This window comes from Nerophis lumbriciformis, linkage group LG21 (assembly GCF_033978685.3).
Source record: "Nerophis lumbriciformis linkage group LG21, RoL_Nlum_v2.1, whole genome shotgun sequence".
Classification (NCBI taxonomy): Eukaryota; Metazoa; Chordata; class Actinopteri; order Syngnathiformes; family Syngnathidae; genus Nerophis; species Nerophis lumbriciformis.
Window position 1 is genome coordinate 9080747 of NC_084568.2, and position 19254 is coordinate 9100000.

Genomic DNA, 19254 nt, shown 5'->3' on the forward strand with positions numbered 1-19254 from the left:
GGGGTTTAGCTCGCTCGTCTGCGGGAACAAACTGCCGCCATTGCTTGCCGTGCTACCGAGGTCCTTTGTCCCTGAATTGCTCACACACTCCGGCAGATTCAATGGGGGTCTGGCGGCAGATTTCTTTGACTTTATCGTTGGAAATGCATCTGCTTTGAGTGTCGCGGGATATCCACACATTCTTGCCATCTCTGTCGTAGCATAGCTTTCGTCGGTAAAGTGTGCGGAACAAACGTCCAATTTCTTGCCACTTTGGCATCTTTGGGCCACTGGTGCAACTTGAATCCGTCCCTGTTCGTGTTGTTACACCCTCCGACAACACACCGACGAGGCATGATGTCTCAAAGGTACGGAAAACAGTCGAAAAAAACGGAAAATAACAGAGCTCACGTTGTGACGTCATCGCTCCGAGAGCGAATATTAGAAAGGCGTTTAATTCGCCAAAATTCACCCATTTAGAGTTCGGAAATCGGTTAAAAAAATATATGGTCTTTTTTCTGCAACATCAAGGTATATATTGACGCTTACATAGGTCTGGTGATAATGTTCCCCCTTTAAGTTGTGCTGATTATTCCAAATTCCCGTCCCATTCAGGACTACAGCGTGCCGGAAATCAGCCTCTTCCCAGACGTGAACGCAGAAGGCAAGAAGGTGATCTTTCGAGATACGTCTGAAGATGCAAGGATTTTTGGTTTCCCCATCAAGGCCAACTCCATCATCATAAACGCCGGACTGTGAGTAATAACAAAGCACTTTGCACAGGGGGGGAAGAAAATATTATTATTATCTCAGTTGATCTGATTTCACGCAGATGGCTTGTATTCGCCAAGCCCTTCTTTGAGGGGGTGCCACGCGTCCTGGAGGTCGGGGGGTATTCCAATCCTGAAGCGTGGGGCGTGGAACAGCCCTATGTGGGGTCATTGCATCCGCTCAAAGTCGTAAGTCACAATCCAGTGTTTAATTTCTTTACTTCTCGTTGGAGAGCATGTTGATTAGTCATAATTCCTTCCATCTTTTTTGTGTAGGGTGAGCCCAGGGTGGAAAATATCAGCGAACCAAAGGTGAGAAAGCACTCACACGGTGTGAACAAACGTGGGTCTAAAGAAGTGCGGTTATTGATCTAAATATAGGTAGTGTCAATACCAAGGTGGGTGGGTATCGGTATCAGATTGATACTAGCATGGTGGGATCAATACTTTTGTTGTAGTCCCTCTTTTATACAAAACCCATAATCAGTGAAGTTGGCACGTTGTGTAAATAGTAACTAAAAACAGAATACAATGATTTGCAAATCCTTTTCAACTTATATTCAATTGAATAGACTGCAAAGACAAGATACTTAATGTTCCAACTGGAAAATTTTATTTTTTGCAAATATTAGCTCATTTGGAATTTGATGCCTGCAACATGTTTCAAAAAAGCTGGCACACAGGGCAAAAAAGACTGAGAAAGTTGAGGAATTCACATCAAAAAGTTATTTGGAACATCCCACAGGTGAACAGGCTATTCAATTGAATAGACTGCAAAGAATTTTTTTTTTTTTTTTTGGAAATAATCATTCATTTAGAATTTAATGGCAGCAACACGTTGCAAAAAAGTTGTCACAGGGGCATTTTTACCACTGTGTTACATGGCCTTTTCTTTTAACAACACTCAGTAAACATTTGGGAACTGAGGAGAGCAATTTTTGAAGCTTCTCAGGTGGAATTATTTCCCATTCTTGCTTGATGTACAGCTTATGTTGTTCTCCATTGTGGTATTTTATGCTCTATACTGCGCCACACATTTTCAATGGACTCCAGGCAGGCCAGTCTAGTACCCGCACTCTTTTACTACAAAGCCACGCTGTTGTAAAACGTGCAGAATGTGGCTTGGCATCGTCTTGCTGAAATAAGCAGCGGTGTCCGTGAAAAAGACGTTGCTTGAATGGCAACATAGATGGCTTTCACTTTGCATAGTGGAGTTTTAACTTGCACTTACAGATGTAGCGACAAACTGTAGTTACTGACAGTGGTTTTCTGAAGTGTTCCTGAGCCCATGTGGTGATATCCTTTACACCCTGATGCCGCTTTTTGATGCAGTACCGCTTGATGGATCGAATGTACCGTATTTTCCGCACTATAAGGCGCACCGGATTATAGGGTGCACCTTCAATGAATGTCCTATCACATGTTGTCAATATTCAGTGTTTTATCCTTCATAGTTAATATTGTAAATCCCACATTCTTTATTTTCATGTACATTCTGGGTGTCTCGTTCAGTAGAAAAAATTAAAATTCCATTTTTTAAGGCGGTCTGTCATAACGTGTTTAGCATTCAATCAGACATCATCGTGAGGTTTTGTATTAGTATTCGTAAAAATAGATATATCGGCCCCCAGACACACTTTTTTCTCTAAATTTGGCCCACCGAGGCAAAATAATTTCCCAGGCCTGACTTCCTCGGCTCAGATCCCACATCAGGGCAAGGAAAAACTCAACCCAATGGGATACAATGAGAAACCTTGGAGGGGACCGCCGATGTTGGGCCCCCCCCTAGGGCGACCGGTGCAATGGACGTCGAGTGGATCTAGTTAATCGTGTGAGAGTCCTGTCCATAGTGGATCTAACATAATAGTGTGAGAGTCCAGTCCATAGTGGATCTAGCATAATAGTGTGAGAGTCCAGTCCATAGTGGATCTAACATAATAGTGTGAGAGTCCAGTCCATAGTGGATCTAACATAATAGTGTGAGAGTCCGGTCCATAGTGGATCTAACATAATAGTGTGAGAGTCCGGTCCATAGTGGATATAACATAATAGTGTGAGAGTCCAGTCCATAGTGGATCTAACATAATAGTGTGAGAGTCCAGTCCATAGTGGATCTAACATAATAGTGTGAGAGTCCGGTCCATAGTGGATCTAACATAATAGTGTGAGAGTCCAGTCCATAGTGGATCTAACATAATAGTGTGAGAGTCCGGTCCATAGTGGATCTAACATAATAGTGTGAGAGTCCGGTCCATAGTGGATCTAACATAATAGTGTGAGAGTCCAGTCCATAGTGGATCTAACATAATAGTGTTAGAGTCCAGTCCATAGTGGATCTAGAATAATAGTGTGAGAGTCCAGTCCATAGTGGATCTAGTTAATAGTGTGAGAGTCCAGTCCATAGTGGATCTAACATAATAGTGTGAGAGTCCAGTCCATAGTGGATCTAACATAATAGTGTGAGAGTCCAGTCCATAGTGGATCTAACATAATAGTGTGAGAGTCCAGTCCATAGTGGATCTAGCATAATAGTGTGAGAGTCCAGTCCATAGTGGATCTAGTTAATAGTGTGAGAGTCCAGTCCATAGTGGATCTAACATAATAGTGTGAGAGTCCAATCCATAGTGGATTTAACATACGTAATAGTGTGAGAGTCCAGTCCATAGTGGATCTAACATAATAGTGTGAGAGTCCGGTCCATAGTGGATCTAACATAATAGTGTGAGAGTCCAGTCCATAGTGGATCTAACATAATAGTGTGAGAGTCCAGTCCATAGTGGATCTAACATAATAGTGTGAGAGTCCAGTCCATAGTGGATCTAACATAATAGTGTGAGAGTCCAGTCCATAGTGGATCTAACATAATAGTGTGAGAGTCCAGTCCATAGTGGATCTAGTTAATAGTGTGAGAGTCCGGTCCATAGTGGATCTAGTTAATAGTGTGAGAGTCCAGTCCATAGTGGGTCAAACATAATAGTGTGAGAGTCCAGTCCATAGTGGATCTAACATAATAGTGAGAGTCTGGTCCATAGTGGATCCAACATAATAGTGAGAGTCCGGTCCATAGTGGGGCCAGCAGGAGATCATCTTGAGTGGAGACAGGTCAGCAGCGCAGAGACGTCCCCAACTGATGCACAGATGAGTGGTCCACCCCAGGTCCCGACTTTGAACAGCTAGTGGTCACCTAACAATATGTTCTTGCCTAGAGAAGCTGCGTCAAATTTAGAAAATCCTCAGAACTTTGATACCAGGAAAACCGTACGGACAAGAGTAGTCTTTGTCACGGTGCAATTAAATGCAGTACAGAGGAACCCAAGGATGCAGATGGATTGTGAGAAAAACAGTTCTTCACTCAAGGAGAAAGTTCTCACAACAATGATTCAAAAATAGGAGATAACATAAGGCGACGGTGCGAAAAAGAGAACAAAAGCTAAAATACAAAAAGAACTAGACTTGGGTTGGAGTTGCAAGACGTGCAAACTACCACACAACACCAAGCTGGATGGCACTGGGAAGAGCCAAGAAGGTAAGTATCAAAAAACTCGGGAAGCATGAAAGTCGAGGAGTGGAATTGCCGAGTGCCATCCAGCTGTCAGGGTGCTGCTTAAGTAGTGCACGTCTCACAACTCCGCCCACAAGGGGCACCAAGAACTCAAGGGGGAAGAAGAAATGTAAGAGCCAGGTCTACTGCACCAACAAAGGAAAACTGAACATACAAACCACAAGGTGGCAGCAGGCGGTGACAGTCTTCACCAGAGTCTGACTTAGGATCTTTGTACGCAGATCGAGATCTTCGAAAGGTCGTACTTCACCGGCAGATCGAGGGTCATCACCGCCAACATGAAGGATTTCATGACCCGACTGGACAAGCACCAGAGTGCCTTCATGTACACGGCGGGGTCCCTCAAAGTACACGGAGGAATGTAAGTGGGTGGCTCATCGCGGTCGTACCTTTTGTGTCTTTTAACACATGTGTGTTCCTTTGTTGGCGTAGCTGGGTGGGCTATGAGAAGGAGGGCTTCAGGGGCCACCAGTACTTGCTGGAGGAGGGCGAGTACCACGACTGGAGGGTGTGGGGAGGCTCCAACCCCGAGCTGCGCTCCGTTCGGGTCATACAAGCTGTAAGTCAGGCTTATCGTCGCGGTGAAAACATGCACGTCGCTAAGGTCGGGTGTGTTCCGTAGGACCTGAGCGAGCCCTTAATGGTGATGTTCGAGCAGCCGGAGGAAGAGCAGGGTGCCGGCGAGCAGGAGGAGAACACCTTCGAGGTGACGGAGGCCATCCCGGACGTGGAGCTGTTTGGCTACAAGACCAACACCCGTTCCATCCAAGTCTACAGCGGGGCGTAAGTCGCTAAGCAAAATCTGCACTCTTACCGGTTTTTACAAAAATGTTGTTTTGAAGGGGGGATTGCAAACTTCCTGTTGATTTTGACTGAGGGTTGTCAATCTATGAAATGTAGGTCTAAGTGAGACCTACATAAAGGTTTTTGTTTCGGGTCTCTCCGACCTTCCCAGTGGGAGTTACAGGCAGTTTTGTCATTTTTTTCTTCCGAGGAGCAGTTTTTTCTGCGTTTTATTAAAAAATTTGCGGTAGAGCGCAATTTTGAGATTTGGGGTTAGGTTTTTTTATTAGATCGCAATTTTTGCCAGTCCTGATGTGTGTGTTCAGTTTGGTGAGTTTTGAAGCATGTTAAGGGGGTCAAATTACAGCTCAAAGAGGCAAAAGTGACTGTTTTTAGTACATTTTTGTCTTGAAGGGGGAATTGCCAACTTCCTGTTGATTTTTGCCCAAAGATGTATCGTTATGAAATCTAGGTCTAAGTCAGACCTACATAGAGGTTTTTGTTTTATGTCTCTCCGACCTTCCTAGTGGGAGATACAGGCAGTCTAGTTTTTGTTTTTTTTCCTAGGGGGCGCTAGAGCGCAATTTTGAGTTTTGGGGTTCGGTTGTTTTATTAAAAGGCAATTTCGCAGGTCCTGATGTGCGGGTCAAATATGGTGAGTTTTGAAGCATGTTAAGTGGGTCAAATTAGTGCTCAAAGAGGCAGCGGAAGAATAAGAATAATAAAACGTTAGAAAAACAATACATTGTAAAAGGACTCCCGTTGGGATTCCTTTTACTATGGGCCTTGCGGGCCCTAAAAAAAAAAAATGAGGGGTATTTTATTTGAACTAAGCAAAATTATCTGCCAATAGAACAAGAAAATTCGGCTTGTCAAGACTTTCCAAAACAAGTCAAATTAGCTAACTTCAATGAACCCAAAAATACCTTAAAATAAGTAAAATAATAACAAGTGCACTTTTCTTGGTAGAAAAAAAATGACCTTGTTGCTCTATGTTGAAAAATATTCTTAAATGAAGTAAATGCTAGTGCCATTATCTTGACATAATGATATGCGCTCGGCATTATGATTTATTTTTCATGCTTGAAGTAAGAAATTACTTTAAAAAAAGTAGTTTTATACTTGTGAGTGTTGATGACACAGCTTTGCATCAGTTGATATTCTAGTTTCAAACATGTTTTACTCAATATAGGTCATCAAATCTCAGCAACAAGCTGTAATATCTTACTGAGATCATTTAGGACCAAAACACTTAAAACAAGTAAAACACTCTAACATAAAATCTGCTTAGTGAGAATAATTATCTTATCAGACAGAAAATAAGCAAATATCACCCTTATTTGAGATATTTCATCTTACTTAGATTTCAGTTTTTGCAGTGTATGTCATGATAAACAATGTATATGTATACAAAATATTTACCAATAATATAGAAGTCAAAAAAGAAGAGAAAAGCTTGTTTTGATTGTGTAAAAAATGACTTCAATGGACTTTAAATATCCTGAAGACCGGGCAATTCATAACAAAACATGCTTTAAAAATAGGTCTAATTCTAAAAATAAGAATATCAAGTGAAGGTTGGTTTATTCCAGCGATTACAAGGTGAAAATAATATATGGCTCTTATCACACTGCAAAAAGTCAGTGTTCAAAAACAATAATAAAAATTAAAAAAAATTAGGGGGATTTTATTTGAACTAAGCAAAATTATCTGCCAATAGAACAAGAAAATTTGGCTTGTCAAGACTTTCCAAAACAAGTAAAATTTGCTAACCTCAATGAACCCAAAAATACCTTAAAATAAGTATATTCTCACTAATAACAACGGTACTACTATATGAGTACGTATTTTCTATTGTTTCATTGGAAATAAAACAGCAAAGTCCATTTAGCTGTCATCTGTTTTAATTATGAGACACAATTGTGTTAAAGTCATGAATTTTTTTTTCATGCTTGAAATAAGAAATTATTACTTTAAAAAAAGTAGTTTTATACTTGTGAGTGTTGATGACACAGCTTTGCAACAGTTGATATTCTAGTTTCAAGCATGTTTTACTCAATATAGGTCATCAAATCTCAGCAACAAGCTGTAATATCTTACTGAGATCATTTAGGACCAACACCCTTAAAACAAGTAAAACACTCGAAGAATTATCTTATCAGACAGAAAATAAGCAAATATCACCCTTATTTGAAGATATTTAATCTTACTTAGATTTCAGTTTTTGCAGTGTATGTCATGATAAACAATGTATATGTATACAAAATATTTGCCAATAATATAGAAGTCAAAAATGAAGAGAAAAGCTTGTTTTGATTGTGTAAAAAATTACTTCAACGGACTTTAAATATCCTGAAGACCGGGCAATTCATAACAAAACATGCTTTAAAAATAGGTCTAATTCTAAAAATGAGAATATCGTGTAAAGGTTGGTTTATTCCAGCGATTACAAGGTGAAAATAATATATGGCTCTTATCATGCAGCTCAAGATATTTCAAGCCTTCCTTTGATATCATTTTGATTAGAGATGTCCGATAATATCGGACTGCCGATAAATGTTTTAAAAATGTAATATCGGAAATTATCGGTATCGTTTTCAAAATTATCGGTATCGGTTTCAAAAAGTAAAATGTATGACTTTTTAAAACGCCGCTGTGTACACGGACGTAGGGAGAAGTACAGAGCGCTAATAAACCTTAAAGGCACTGCCTTTGCGTGCCGGCCCAGTCACATAATATCTACGGCTTTTCACACACACAAGTGAATGCCATCAAACTTGGTCAACAGCCATACAGGTCACACTGAGGGTGGCCGTATAAACATTTTTAACACTGTTACAAATATGCGCCACACTGTGAACCCACACCAAACAAGAATGACAAAAACATTTCGGGAGAACATCCGCACCGTAACACAACATAAACACGACAGAACAAATACCCAGAACCCCTTGCAGCACTAACTCTTCCGGGACGCTACAATATACACCCCCGCTACTACCAAACCCCGCGCCCCAATGCCATTATCGGACATCTCTACTTTTAATGTATTTTTTTGGATATGTAAAATGTAAAAATACTCTACCGAAAGGAACCCAAATTTGTTGACCGAGGCAAGATTTGCAATAATGCAAAATATGCAATAATGATGTTGATGTTCAGGTGGGTCGCCTACTCCCATGTGGACTTCTCCGGAAGCCAATACATCCTGGAGAAAGGCTTCTATAGTAATTCTGCCGACTGGGGTTCTCCGGACACTCGCATCTGCTCCGTGCAGCCGATCCATCTGGTAAACACTTAACGTTTTTTCAATACATATTTAACAAACATGTTCTAAAATTTCAATATCCTCTTGTCTGCTTTCAGGCTCCAACTGACGGTAACAGGACCAGGAAAGAGGTGGGTCGTCATTTTTAGGCTGGTCAAAAACACCTGATTTCATATCATTCGACAAGGTTTATCCTGTTAAGATGTAAGTACTATAGGTTAGACTTGATTATTGAATATGATTAAAATCAAGAGTAAGAATACTAATTCGGTGTTAATATTTGATTGGATGGATGATAGCGGTACACAAAAGGCAATGAAGCGATATAAAAATCGCTCTCAATATTTTTTGTCAGACCTGGGTTTATATTTTACGTATTTAGTAGTGCATGATTTTGTATTGTTTTCATCCAGAAGGCACCTTCCGTATCCCTATATTGCCATCAAATCTGATTCTACATTACTACTTTACTCCCCATTTGCCTCTCCCAGATACTATTGTACTCCGAGCCGGACTACAAGGCCCCAGGCCCCTCTGTAGTGGGCCCCTTTTTAAAAAAAAGGTTAAAAAAAATCCCTGATCCAAACCATTGTTTGATTGCATAACATTGCTAAATTTGCCCTAGTGTGTGAATGTGAGTGTGAATGTTGTATGTCTATCTGTGTTGGCCCTGCGATGAGGTGGCGACTTGTCCAGGGTGTATCCCGCCTTCCGTCCGAATGCAGCTGAGATAGGCTCCAGCACCCCTCACGTCCCCAAAAGGGATAAGCGGTAGAAAATGGATGGATGGATGATAGCGGTACACAAAAGGCAATGAAGCAATATAAAAATAGCTCTCAATATTTTTTGTTAGACCTGTGTCTATATTTTACGTATTTAGTAGTGCATGATTTTGTATTGTTTTCATCCAGAAGGCACCTTCCGTATCCCTATATTGCCATCAAATCTGATTCTACATTACTACTTTACTCCCCATTTGCCTTTCCCAGATACTATTGTACTCCGAGCCGGACTACAAGGCCCCAGGCCCCTCTGTAGTGGGCCCCTTTTTTAAAAAAAGGTTAAAAAAAAACCCTGATCCAAACCATTGTTTAATTGCATAACATTGCTAAATTGGCCCTAGTGTGTGAATGTGAGTGTGAATGTTGTATGTCTATCTGTGTTGGCCCTGCGATGAGGTGGCGACTTGTCCAGGGTGTACACCGCCTTCCGCCCGAATGCAGCTGAGATAGGCTCCAGCACCCCTCGCGTCCCCAAAAGGGACAAGCGGTAGAAAATGGATGGATGGATGATAGCGGTACACAAAAGGCAATGAAGCAATATAAAAATAGCTCTCAATATTTTTTGTTAGACCTGTGTCTATATTTTACGTATTTAGTAGTGCATGATTTTGTATTGTTTTCATCCAGAAGACACATTCCGTATCCCTATATTGCCATCAAATCTGATACTACATTACGACTATACTCCTCATTTGCCTCTCCCAGATACTATTGTACTCCGAGCCGGACTACAAGGCCCCAGGCCCCTCTGTAGTGGGCCCCTTTTTTTTTAAAAAAGGTTTAAAAAAAACCCTGATGCAAACCATTGTTTAATTGCATAACATTGCTAAATTTGCCCTAGTGTGTGAATGTGAGTGTGAATGTTGTATGTCTATCTGTGTTGGCCCTGCGATGAGGTGGCGACTTGTCCAGGGTGTACACCGCCTTCCGCCCGAATGCAGCTGAGATAGGCTCCAGCACCCCTCGCGTCCCCAAAAGGGACAAGCGGTAGAAAATGGATGGATGGATGATAGCGGTACACAAAAGGCAATGAAGCAATATAAAAATAGCTCTCAATATTTTTTGTTAGACCTGTGTCTATATTTTACGTATTTAGTAGTGCATGATTTTGTATTGTTTTCATCCAGAAGGCACCTTCCGTATCCCTATATTGCCATCAAATTTGATTCTACATTACTACTTTACTCCCCATTTGCCTCTCCCGGATACTATTGTACTCCGAGCCGGACTACAAGGCCCCAGGCCCCTCTGTAGTGGGCCCCTTTTTAAAAAAAAAAGTTAAAAAAAAAAACCTGATCCAAACCATTGTTTGATTGCATAACATTGCTAAATTTGCCCTAGTGTGTGAATGTGAGTGTGAATGTTGTATGTCTATCTGTGTTGGCCCTGCGATGAGGTGGCGACTTGTCCAGGGTGTACACCGCCTTCCGCCCGAATGCAGCTGAGATAGGCTCCAGCACCCCTCGCGTCCCCAAGCGGTAGAAAATGGATGGATGGATGATAGTGGTACACAAAAGGCAATGAAGCATTATAAAAATAGCTCTCAATATTTTTTGTTTGACCTGTGTCTATATTTTACGTATTTAGTAGTGCATGATTTTGTATTGTTTTCATCCAGAAGGCACCTTCCGTATCCCTATATTGCCATCAAATTTGATTCTACATTACTACTTTACTCCCCATTTGCCTCTCCCAGATACTATTGTACTCCGAGCCGGACTACAAGGTCCCAGGCCCCTCTGTAGTGGGCCCCTTTTTTAAAAAAAGGTTAAAAAAAAAACCTGATCCAAACCATTGTTTAATTGCATAACATTGCTAAATTTGCCGTTGTGTGTGAATGTGAGTGTGAATGTTGTATGTCTATCTGTGTTGGCCCTGCGATGAGGTGGCGACTTGTCCAGGGTGTACACCGCCTTCCGCCCGAATGCAGCTGAGATAGGCTCTGTCACGCCAAATTTCTTCCCCCTCCAAAAACCCCCCCGCCCCCCCCCCCCCATTTACTTCCGGGGTCATGTCCTCTTACGTCATTTTCTCTTACTTACGTCATTTTCTCTTACTTACGTCATTTCCTCTTACGTCATTTTCTCTTACTTACGTCATTTCCTCTTACGTCATTGACAGCGATCGATAACACTTCGGCTTTGACTGCCCGTCGCTGGAAGGATACTTGTTTTGGTTTTGTTTTTTGTTTTTTTTTATAATATAGCGTTAACAAAACGTCTGTATTAATCGGACAAATTAACTTAATATTTTTTGCACGTTACCACGAAGACAGAAGTTCCCAGCAGCGACCCTAACACTCCGCCTGAAATTTTCCCTAACACTCCGCCTGGAATTTTTCGAAGCCTGCTGGTGTTTGACATAAGTCCCCTGGGAAAGATAAAGACAAATGTCATTCAACGACACCACCATTTTCAGGAGATTTGGATTCTATCGATCGCTGTCAATGACGTAAGTAAGAGGAAATGACGTAAGAGGAAATGACCCCGGAAGTAAATGGGGGGAAGGTTTTTGTAGGGGGAAGAAATTTGGCGTGACAGCTCCAGCACCCCCCGCGTCTCCAAAAGGGACAAGCGGTAGAAAATGGATGGATGGATGACAGCGCTACACAAAAGGCAATGAAGCAATATAAAAAATAGCTCTCAATATTTTTTGTTAGACCTGTGTCTATATTTTACGTATTTAGTAGTGCATGATTTTGTATTGTTTTCATCCAGAAGGCACCTTCCGTATCCCTATATTGCCATCAAATCTGATTCTACATTACTACTTTACTCCCCATTTGCCTCTCCCAGATACTATTGTACTCCGAGCCGGACTACAAGGCCCCAGGCCCCTCTGTAGTGGGCCCCTTTTTAAAAAAAGGCTAAAAGAAAACCCTGATCCAAACCATTGTTTAATTGCATAACATTGCTAAATTTGCCCTAGTGTGTGAATGTGAGTGTGAATGTTGTATGTCTATCTGTGTTGGCCCTGCGATGAGGTGGCGACTTGTCCAGGGTGTACACCGCCTTCCGCCCGAATGCAGCTGAGATAGGCTCCAGCACCCCTCGCGTCCCCAAAAGGGACAAGCGGTAGAAAATGGATGATAGCGGTACACAAAAGGCAATGAAGCAATATAAAAAATAGCTCTCAATATTTTTTGTTAGACCTGTGTCTATATTTTACGTATTTAGTAGTGCATGATTTTGTATTGTTTTCATCCAGAAGGCACCTTCCGTATCCCTATATTGCCATCAAATCTGATACTACATTACGACTATACTCCCCATTTGCCTCTCCCAGATACTATTGTACTCCGAGCCGGACTACAAGGCTCCAGGCCCCTCTGTAGTGGGCCCCTTTTTAAAAAAAGGTTAAAAAAAAAAAACCTGATCCAAACCATTGTTTGATTGCATAACATTGCTAAATTTGCCCTAGTGTGTGAATGTGAGTGTAAATGTTGTATGTCTATCTGTGTTGGCCCTGCGATGAGGTGGCGACTTGTCCAGGGTGTACACCGCCTCCCGCCCGAATGCAGCTGAGATAGGCTCCAGCACCCCTCGCGTCCCCAAAAGGGACAAGCGGTAGAAAATGGATGGATGGATGATAGCGGTACACAAAAGGCAATGAAGCAATTTAAAAATCGCTCTCAATATTTTTTGTTAGACCTATGTCTATATTTTACGTATTTAGTAGTGCATGATTTTGTATTGTTTTCATCCAGAAGGCACCTTCCGTATCCCTATATTGCCATCAAATCTGATTCTACATTACTACTTTACTCCCCATTTGCCTCTCCCAGATACTATTGTACTCCGAGCCGGACTACAAGGCCCCAGGCCCCTCTGTAGTGGGCCCCTTTTTTTAAAAAAAAGGTTTAAAAAAAACCCTGATGCAAACCATTGTTTAATTGCATAACATTGCTAAATTTGCCCTAGTGTGTGAATGTGAGTGTGAATGTTGTATGTCTATCTGTGTTGGCCCTGCGATGAGGTGGCGACTTGTCCAGGGTGTACACCGCCTTCCGCCCGAATGCAGCTGAGATAGGCTCCAGCACCCCTCGCGTCCCCAAAAGGGACAAGCGGTAGAAAATGGATGATAGCGGTACACAAAAGGCAATGAAGCAATATAAAAAATAGCTCTCAATATTTTTTGTTAGACCTGTGTCTATATTTTACGTATTTAGTAGTGCATGATTTTGTATTGTTTTCATCCAGAAGGCACCTTCCGTATCCCTATATTGCCATCAAATCTGATACTACATTACGACTATACTCCCCATTTGCCTTCCCAGATACTATTGTACTCCGAGCCGGACTACAAGGCCCCAGGCCCCTCTGTAGTGGGCCCCTTTTTAAAAAAAAGGTTAAAAAAACAACCCTGATCCAAACCATTGTTTGATTGCATAACATTGCTAAATGTGCCCTAGTGTGTGAATGTGAGTGTGAATGTTGTATGTCTATCTGTGTTGGCCCTGCGATGAGGTGGCGACTTGTCCAGGGTGTACACCGCCTTCCGCCCGAATGCAGCTGAGATAGGCTCCAGCACCCCTCGCGTCCCCAAAAGGGACAAGCGGTAGAAAATGGATGATAACAGTACACAAAAGGCAATGAAGCAATATAAAAAATAGCTCTCAATATTTTTTGTTAGACCTGTGTCTATATTTTACGTATTTAGTAGTGCATGATTTTGTATTGTTTTCATCCAGAAGGCACCTTCCGTATCCCTATATTGCCATCAAATCTGATTCTACATTACTACTTTACTCCCCATTTGCCTCTCCCAGATACTATTGTACTCCGAGCCGGACTACAAGGCCCCAGGCCCCTCTGTAGTGGGCCCCTTTTTAAAAAAAAGGTTAAAAAAAAAAACCTGATCCAAACCATTATTTGATTGCATAACATTGCTAAATTTGCCCTAGTGTGTGAATGTGAGTGTAAATGTTGTATGTCTATCTGTGTTGGCCCTGCGATGAGGTGGCGACTTGTCCAGGGTGTACCCCGCCTTCCGCCCAAATGCAGCTGAGATAGGCTCCAGCACCCCTCGCGTCCCCAAAAGGGACAAGCGGTAGAAAATGGATGGATGGATGATAGCGTTACACAAAAGGCAAAATAGCTCTCAATAAGTTTTGTTAGACCTGTGTCTATATTTTACGTATTTAGTAGTGCATGATTTTGTATTGTTTTCATCCAGAAGGCACCTTCCGTATCCCTATATTGCCATCAAATCTGATTCTACATTACTACTTTACTCCCCATTTGCCTCTCCCAGATACTATTGTACTCCGAGCCGGACTACAAGGCCCCAGGCCCCTCTGTAGTGGGCCCCTTTTTTAAAAAAAGGTTAAAAAAAAAACCCTGATCCAAACCATTGTTTAATTGCATAACATTGCTAAATTGGCCCTAGTGTGTGAATGTGAGTGTGAATGTTGTATGTCTATCTGTGTTGGCCCTGCGATGAGGTGGCGACTTGTCCAGGGTGTACACCGCCTTCCGCCAGAATGCAGCTGAGATAGGCTCCAGCACCCCTCGCGTCCCCAAAAGGGACAAGCGGTAGAAAATGGATGGATGGATGATAGCGTTACACAAAAGGCAAAATAGCTCTCAATAAGTTTTGTTAGACCTGTGTCTATATTTTACGTATTTAGTAGTGCATGATTTTGTATTGTTTTCATCCAGAAGGCACCTTCCGTATCCCTATATTGCCATCAAATCTGATACTACATTACTACTTTACTCCCCATTTGCCTCTCCCAGATACTATTGTACTCCGAGCCGGACTACAAGGGCGACTGTCTTATCTTCAGCTACAAGCAGGAAGCGGAAACGGAAAACTTCCAGACCAAGTCGTGCAGAGTGGTGGGAGGGAGGTGAGAGATGTGGCATGAAGCCAATGTTTTCTTCAAAGTGATGATCTTTTTTTTTTTTTTTTTCTCAGCTGGGTTGTGTATGAGAATAAAGACTTCAGCGGGGTCATGTATGTCCTATCAGAAGGGGGCTACACCTCGTTAGCGAGCATGGGCTGCACGTCCAGCACCTTCATCCGCTCCGTCAAGGCCGTGCCAATGGTGGGGTGAATGTGCAAAGACAAATGTGTCATGCATGGTTCTGAAATGGTATCTGTGTGTGTGTGTGTGTGTGTGTGTGTGTGTGTGCAGACCTTCTCAGTCCCTTCCATCTCGCTGTTTGGCCTGGAGGGTCTGGAGGGGAGGGAGATCTCCACGGACTCTGAGCTCCTCAGCATGGTGGGAGAAGGCTTCAATGATCACATCCTGTCCGTCAGAGTGAACAGTGGCTGGTGAGGACTTTTGGTGCGACTTTGTAATACAAACCCCGTTTCCATATGAGTTGGGAAATTGTGTTACATGTCAATATAATTGGAATACAATGATGTGCAAATCATTTTCAACCCATATTCAGTTGAATATGCTACAAAGACAACATATTTGATGTTCAAACTGATAAAACATTTTTTTTTTTTTGCAAATAATCATTAACTTTAGAATTTGATGCCAGCAACACGTGACAAAGAAGTTGGGAAAGGTGGCAATAAATACTGATAAAGTTGAGGAATGAGTGTGCAGGCTAATTGGGAACAGGTGGGTGCCATGATTGGGTATAAAAACAGCTTCCTAAAAAATGCTCAGTCTTTCACAAGAAAGGATGGGGCGAGGTACACCCCTTTGTCCACAACTGCGTGAGCAAATAGTCGAACAGTTTAAGAACAACGTTTCTCAAAGTGCAATTGCAAGAAATTTAGGGATTTCAACATCTACGGTCCATAATATCATCAAAAGGTTCAGAGAATCTGGAGAAATCACTCCACGTAAGCGGCATTGGCCGGAAACCAACATTGAATGACAACTCAGATGGCACTGTATCAAAAACCGACATCAATCTCTAAAGGATATCACCACATGGGCTCAGGACCACTTCAGAAAACCACTGTCACTAAATACAGTTGGTCGCTACATCTGTAAGTGCAAGTTAAAGCTCTACTATGCAAAGCGAAAGCCGTTTATCAACAACACCCAGAAACGCCGCCGGCTTCTCTGGGCCCGAGATCATCTAAGATGGACTCATGCAAAGTGGAAAAGTGTTCTGTGGTCTGACGAGTCCACATTTCAAATTGTTTTTGGAAATATTCGACATCGTGTCATCCGGACCAAAGGGGAAGCGAACCATCCAGACTGTTATAGGCGCAAAGTTGAAAAGCCAGCATGTGTGATGGTATGGGGGTGTATTAGTGCCCAAGGCATGGGTAACTTACACATCTGTGAAGGCATACATACATACAGGTTTTGGAACAACATATGCTGCCATCTAAGCGCCGTCTTTTTCATGGACGCCCCTGCTTATTTCAGCAAGACAATGCCAAGCCACGTGTTACATCAACGTGGCTTCATAGTAAAAGAGTGCGGGTACTTTCCTGGCCCGCCTGTAGTCCAGACCTGTCTTCCATCGAAAATGTGTGGCGCATTATGAAGCGTAAAATACGACAGCGGAGACCCCGGACTGTTGAACGACTGAAGCTCTACATAAAACAAGAATGGGAAATAATTCCACTTTCAAAGCTTCAACAATTAGTTTCCTTAGTTCCCAATCGTTTATTGAGTGTTGTTACAAGAAAAGGTGATGTAACACAGTGGTGAACATGCCCTTTCCCAACTACTTTGGCACGTGTTGCAGCCATGAAATTCTAAGTTAATTATTATTTGCAAAAAAAAAATAAAGTTTATGAGTTTGAACATCAAATATGTTGTCTTTGTAGTGAATTCAATTGAATATGAGTTGACATTTATTTTCAAATCATTGTATTCCGTTTATATTTACATCTAACACAATTTCCCAACTCATATGGAAATGGGGTTTGTATATTCATAAACACAAAACACCGTTTTATGTCGTTTTTAGGATATTTCGAGGTAACGCCTTTTTCCAGAAATGACTTCTGCCTTCAGCTTGTATTTGACTTGCTGCAAACACATTTACACAATTTAAGCTTATTCATTTTGCAAAAGCAGTGAAGTTGGCACGTTGTGTAATACGAAAATAAAAACAGAATACAATGATTTGCAAATCAACTCATATTCAATTATATAGACTGCAAAGACAAGATATTTATTGTTCGAACATTTAATGGCAAGTACACATTGCAAAAAAGTTTTTACCACTGTGTTACATGGCCTTTCCTTTTAACAACACTCAGTAAACCTTTGGGAACTGAGGAGACCAATTTTGGAAGCTTTTCAGGTGGAATTCTTTCCCATTCTTGCTTGATGTACAGCTTAAGTTGTTCAACAGTCTCCGTTGTGGTATTTTAGGCTTCATAATGCGCCACACATTTTCAATGGGAGACAGGTCTGGACTACAGGCAGGCCAGTGTAGTACCCGCACTCTTTTACTACGAATCCACGCTGTTGTAACACGTGGCTTGGCATTGTCTTGCTGAAATAAGCAGGGGCGTCCATGGTAACGTTGCTTGGATGGCAACATATGTTGCTCCAAAACCTGTATGTACCTTTCAGCATTAATGGTGCCTTCACAGATGTGTAAGTTACCCATGTCTTGGGCACTAATACACCCCCATACCATCACAGATGCTGGCTTTTGAACTTTACACCTAGAACAATCCGGATGGTTCTTTTCCTCTTTGGTCCGGAGGACACAACGTCCACAGTTTCCAAAAACAATTTGAAATGTGGACTCGTCAGACCACAGAACACTTTTCCACTTTGCATCAGTCCATCTTAGATGAGCTCGGGCCCAGCGAAGCCGGCGGCGTCCCTGGGTGTTGTTGATAAATGGCGTTTGCTTTGCATAATAGAGTTTTAACTTGCACTTACAGATGTAGCAAAGAACTGTTGTTACTGACAGTGGTTTTCTGAAGTGTTCCTGAGCCCATGTGGTGATATCCTTTACACACTGATGTCGCTTTTTGATGCAGTACCGCCTGAGGGATCGAAGGTCTGTAATATCATCGCTTATGTGCAGTGATTTCTCCAGATTCTCTGAACATTTTGATGATATTACGGACCGTAGATGGTGAAATCCCTAAATTCCTTGAAAAAGCTCGTTGAGAAATGTTGTTCTTAAACTGTTTGACAATTTGCTCACGCATTTGTTCACAAAGTGGTGACCCTCGCCCCATCCTTGTTTGTGAATGACTGAGCATTTCATGGAAGCTGCTTTTATACCCAATCATGGCACCCACCTGTTCCCAATTAGCCCGTTCACCTGTGGGACGTTCCAAATAAGTGTTTGATGAGCATTCCTCAACTTTCTCAATCTTTTTTGCCACGTGTGCCAGCTTTTTTGAAACATGTTGCAGGCATCAAATTCCAAATGAGCTAATATTTGCAGAAATTAACAAAGTTTTCCACTTCGAACGTTAAGTATCTTGTCTTTGCAGTCTATGCAATTGAATATAGGTTGAAAATGTTTGCAAATCATTGTGACGATGTGGGTTTTTTGTAGTAAAAAAAAACATTTTTGTGTTTGCAAACCTTACAAGAGCATATGTTTCTAGTACAACTCACAAATATACATTATTTCAGGCATTATTAGCCATTTTGCATGTTTGGTTTAGGAGTTATGTTTAAAAACATGTTTATCGATTTATCTGATCTGGTTTGTCTTTCTTGTTTGCAGGTGGGTGCTGTGTGAGTACAGCAACTATAGGGGGCGCCAATTCCTCTTGGAACCGATCGAAATTACCAACTGGCCCAAGTTCAGCTCCCTGCAGACCGTGGGCTCCATGTATCCTGTCAAACAGGTCCGTCAACAGGTTGCCTCGGATTTGCATTTTACGCTCTGACATGAGTTCTTCAACTTTAGCATGAAATATATATATTTTTTTTAACAATATGAGAGCCCTCTAGACATGAAATAACACCCATTACAATACTGAATACACAATACTGAACAGCACTTTGGGATTGGTTTTGTATATTCATGGCCAATACTACTGTAGTATTAATATTTTTACTTTATTTAGCCATTTTTATGCTTGAACATACTTAATTTCGGACCAAAACATTTTTGAATATGCATTAAAACCGCAATATTTGAGTTGTATTATTATTGTTATTTTGATTGACAACATTATAACGTTAGCATTCAAGCATGA

The 19254-nt window shown here is 41.7% G+C and overlaps 1 protein-coding gene across 1 annotated transcript in view; it reads left to right on the forward strand.

Moving 5' to 3' along the window:
* Nucleotides 1–19254, forward strand: part of crybg2 (crystallin beta-gamma domain containing 2) — a 173124-nt gene that overhangs the window by 147150 nt on the left and 6720 nt on the right. Inside the window, exons 11-22 of the mRNA XM_061983152.2 lie at nt 595–734; nt 812–938; nt 1026–1061; nt 4533–4672; nt 4744–4870; nt 4934–5094; nt 8257–8383; nt 8461–8493; nt 14883–14995; nt 15064–15193; nt 15284–15423; nt 18777–18900. Coding sequence (XP_061839136.1) covers nt 595–734; nt 812–938; nt 1026–1061; nt 4533–4672; nt 4744–4870; nt 4934–5094; nt 8257–8383; nt 8461–8493; nt 14883–14995; nt 15064–15193; nt 15284–15423; nt 18777–18900 — 1398 coding nt within the window. The remainder of the gene's footprint in view (nt 1–594; nt 735–811; nt 939–1025; nt 1062–4532; nt 4673–4743; nt 4871–4933; nt 5095–8256; nt 8384–8460; nt 8494–14882; nt 14996–15063; nt 15194–15283; nt 15424–18776; nt 18901–19254) is intronic.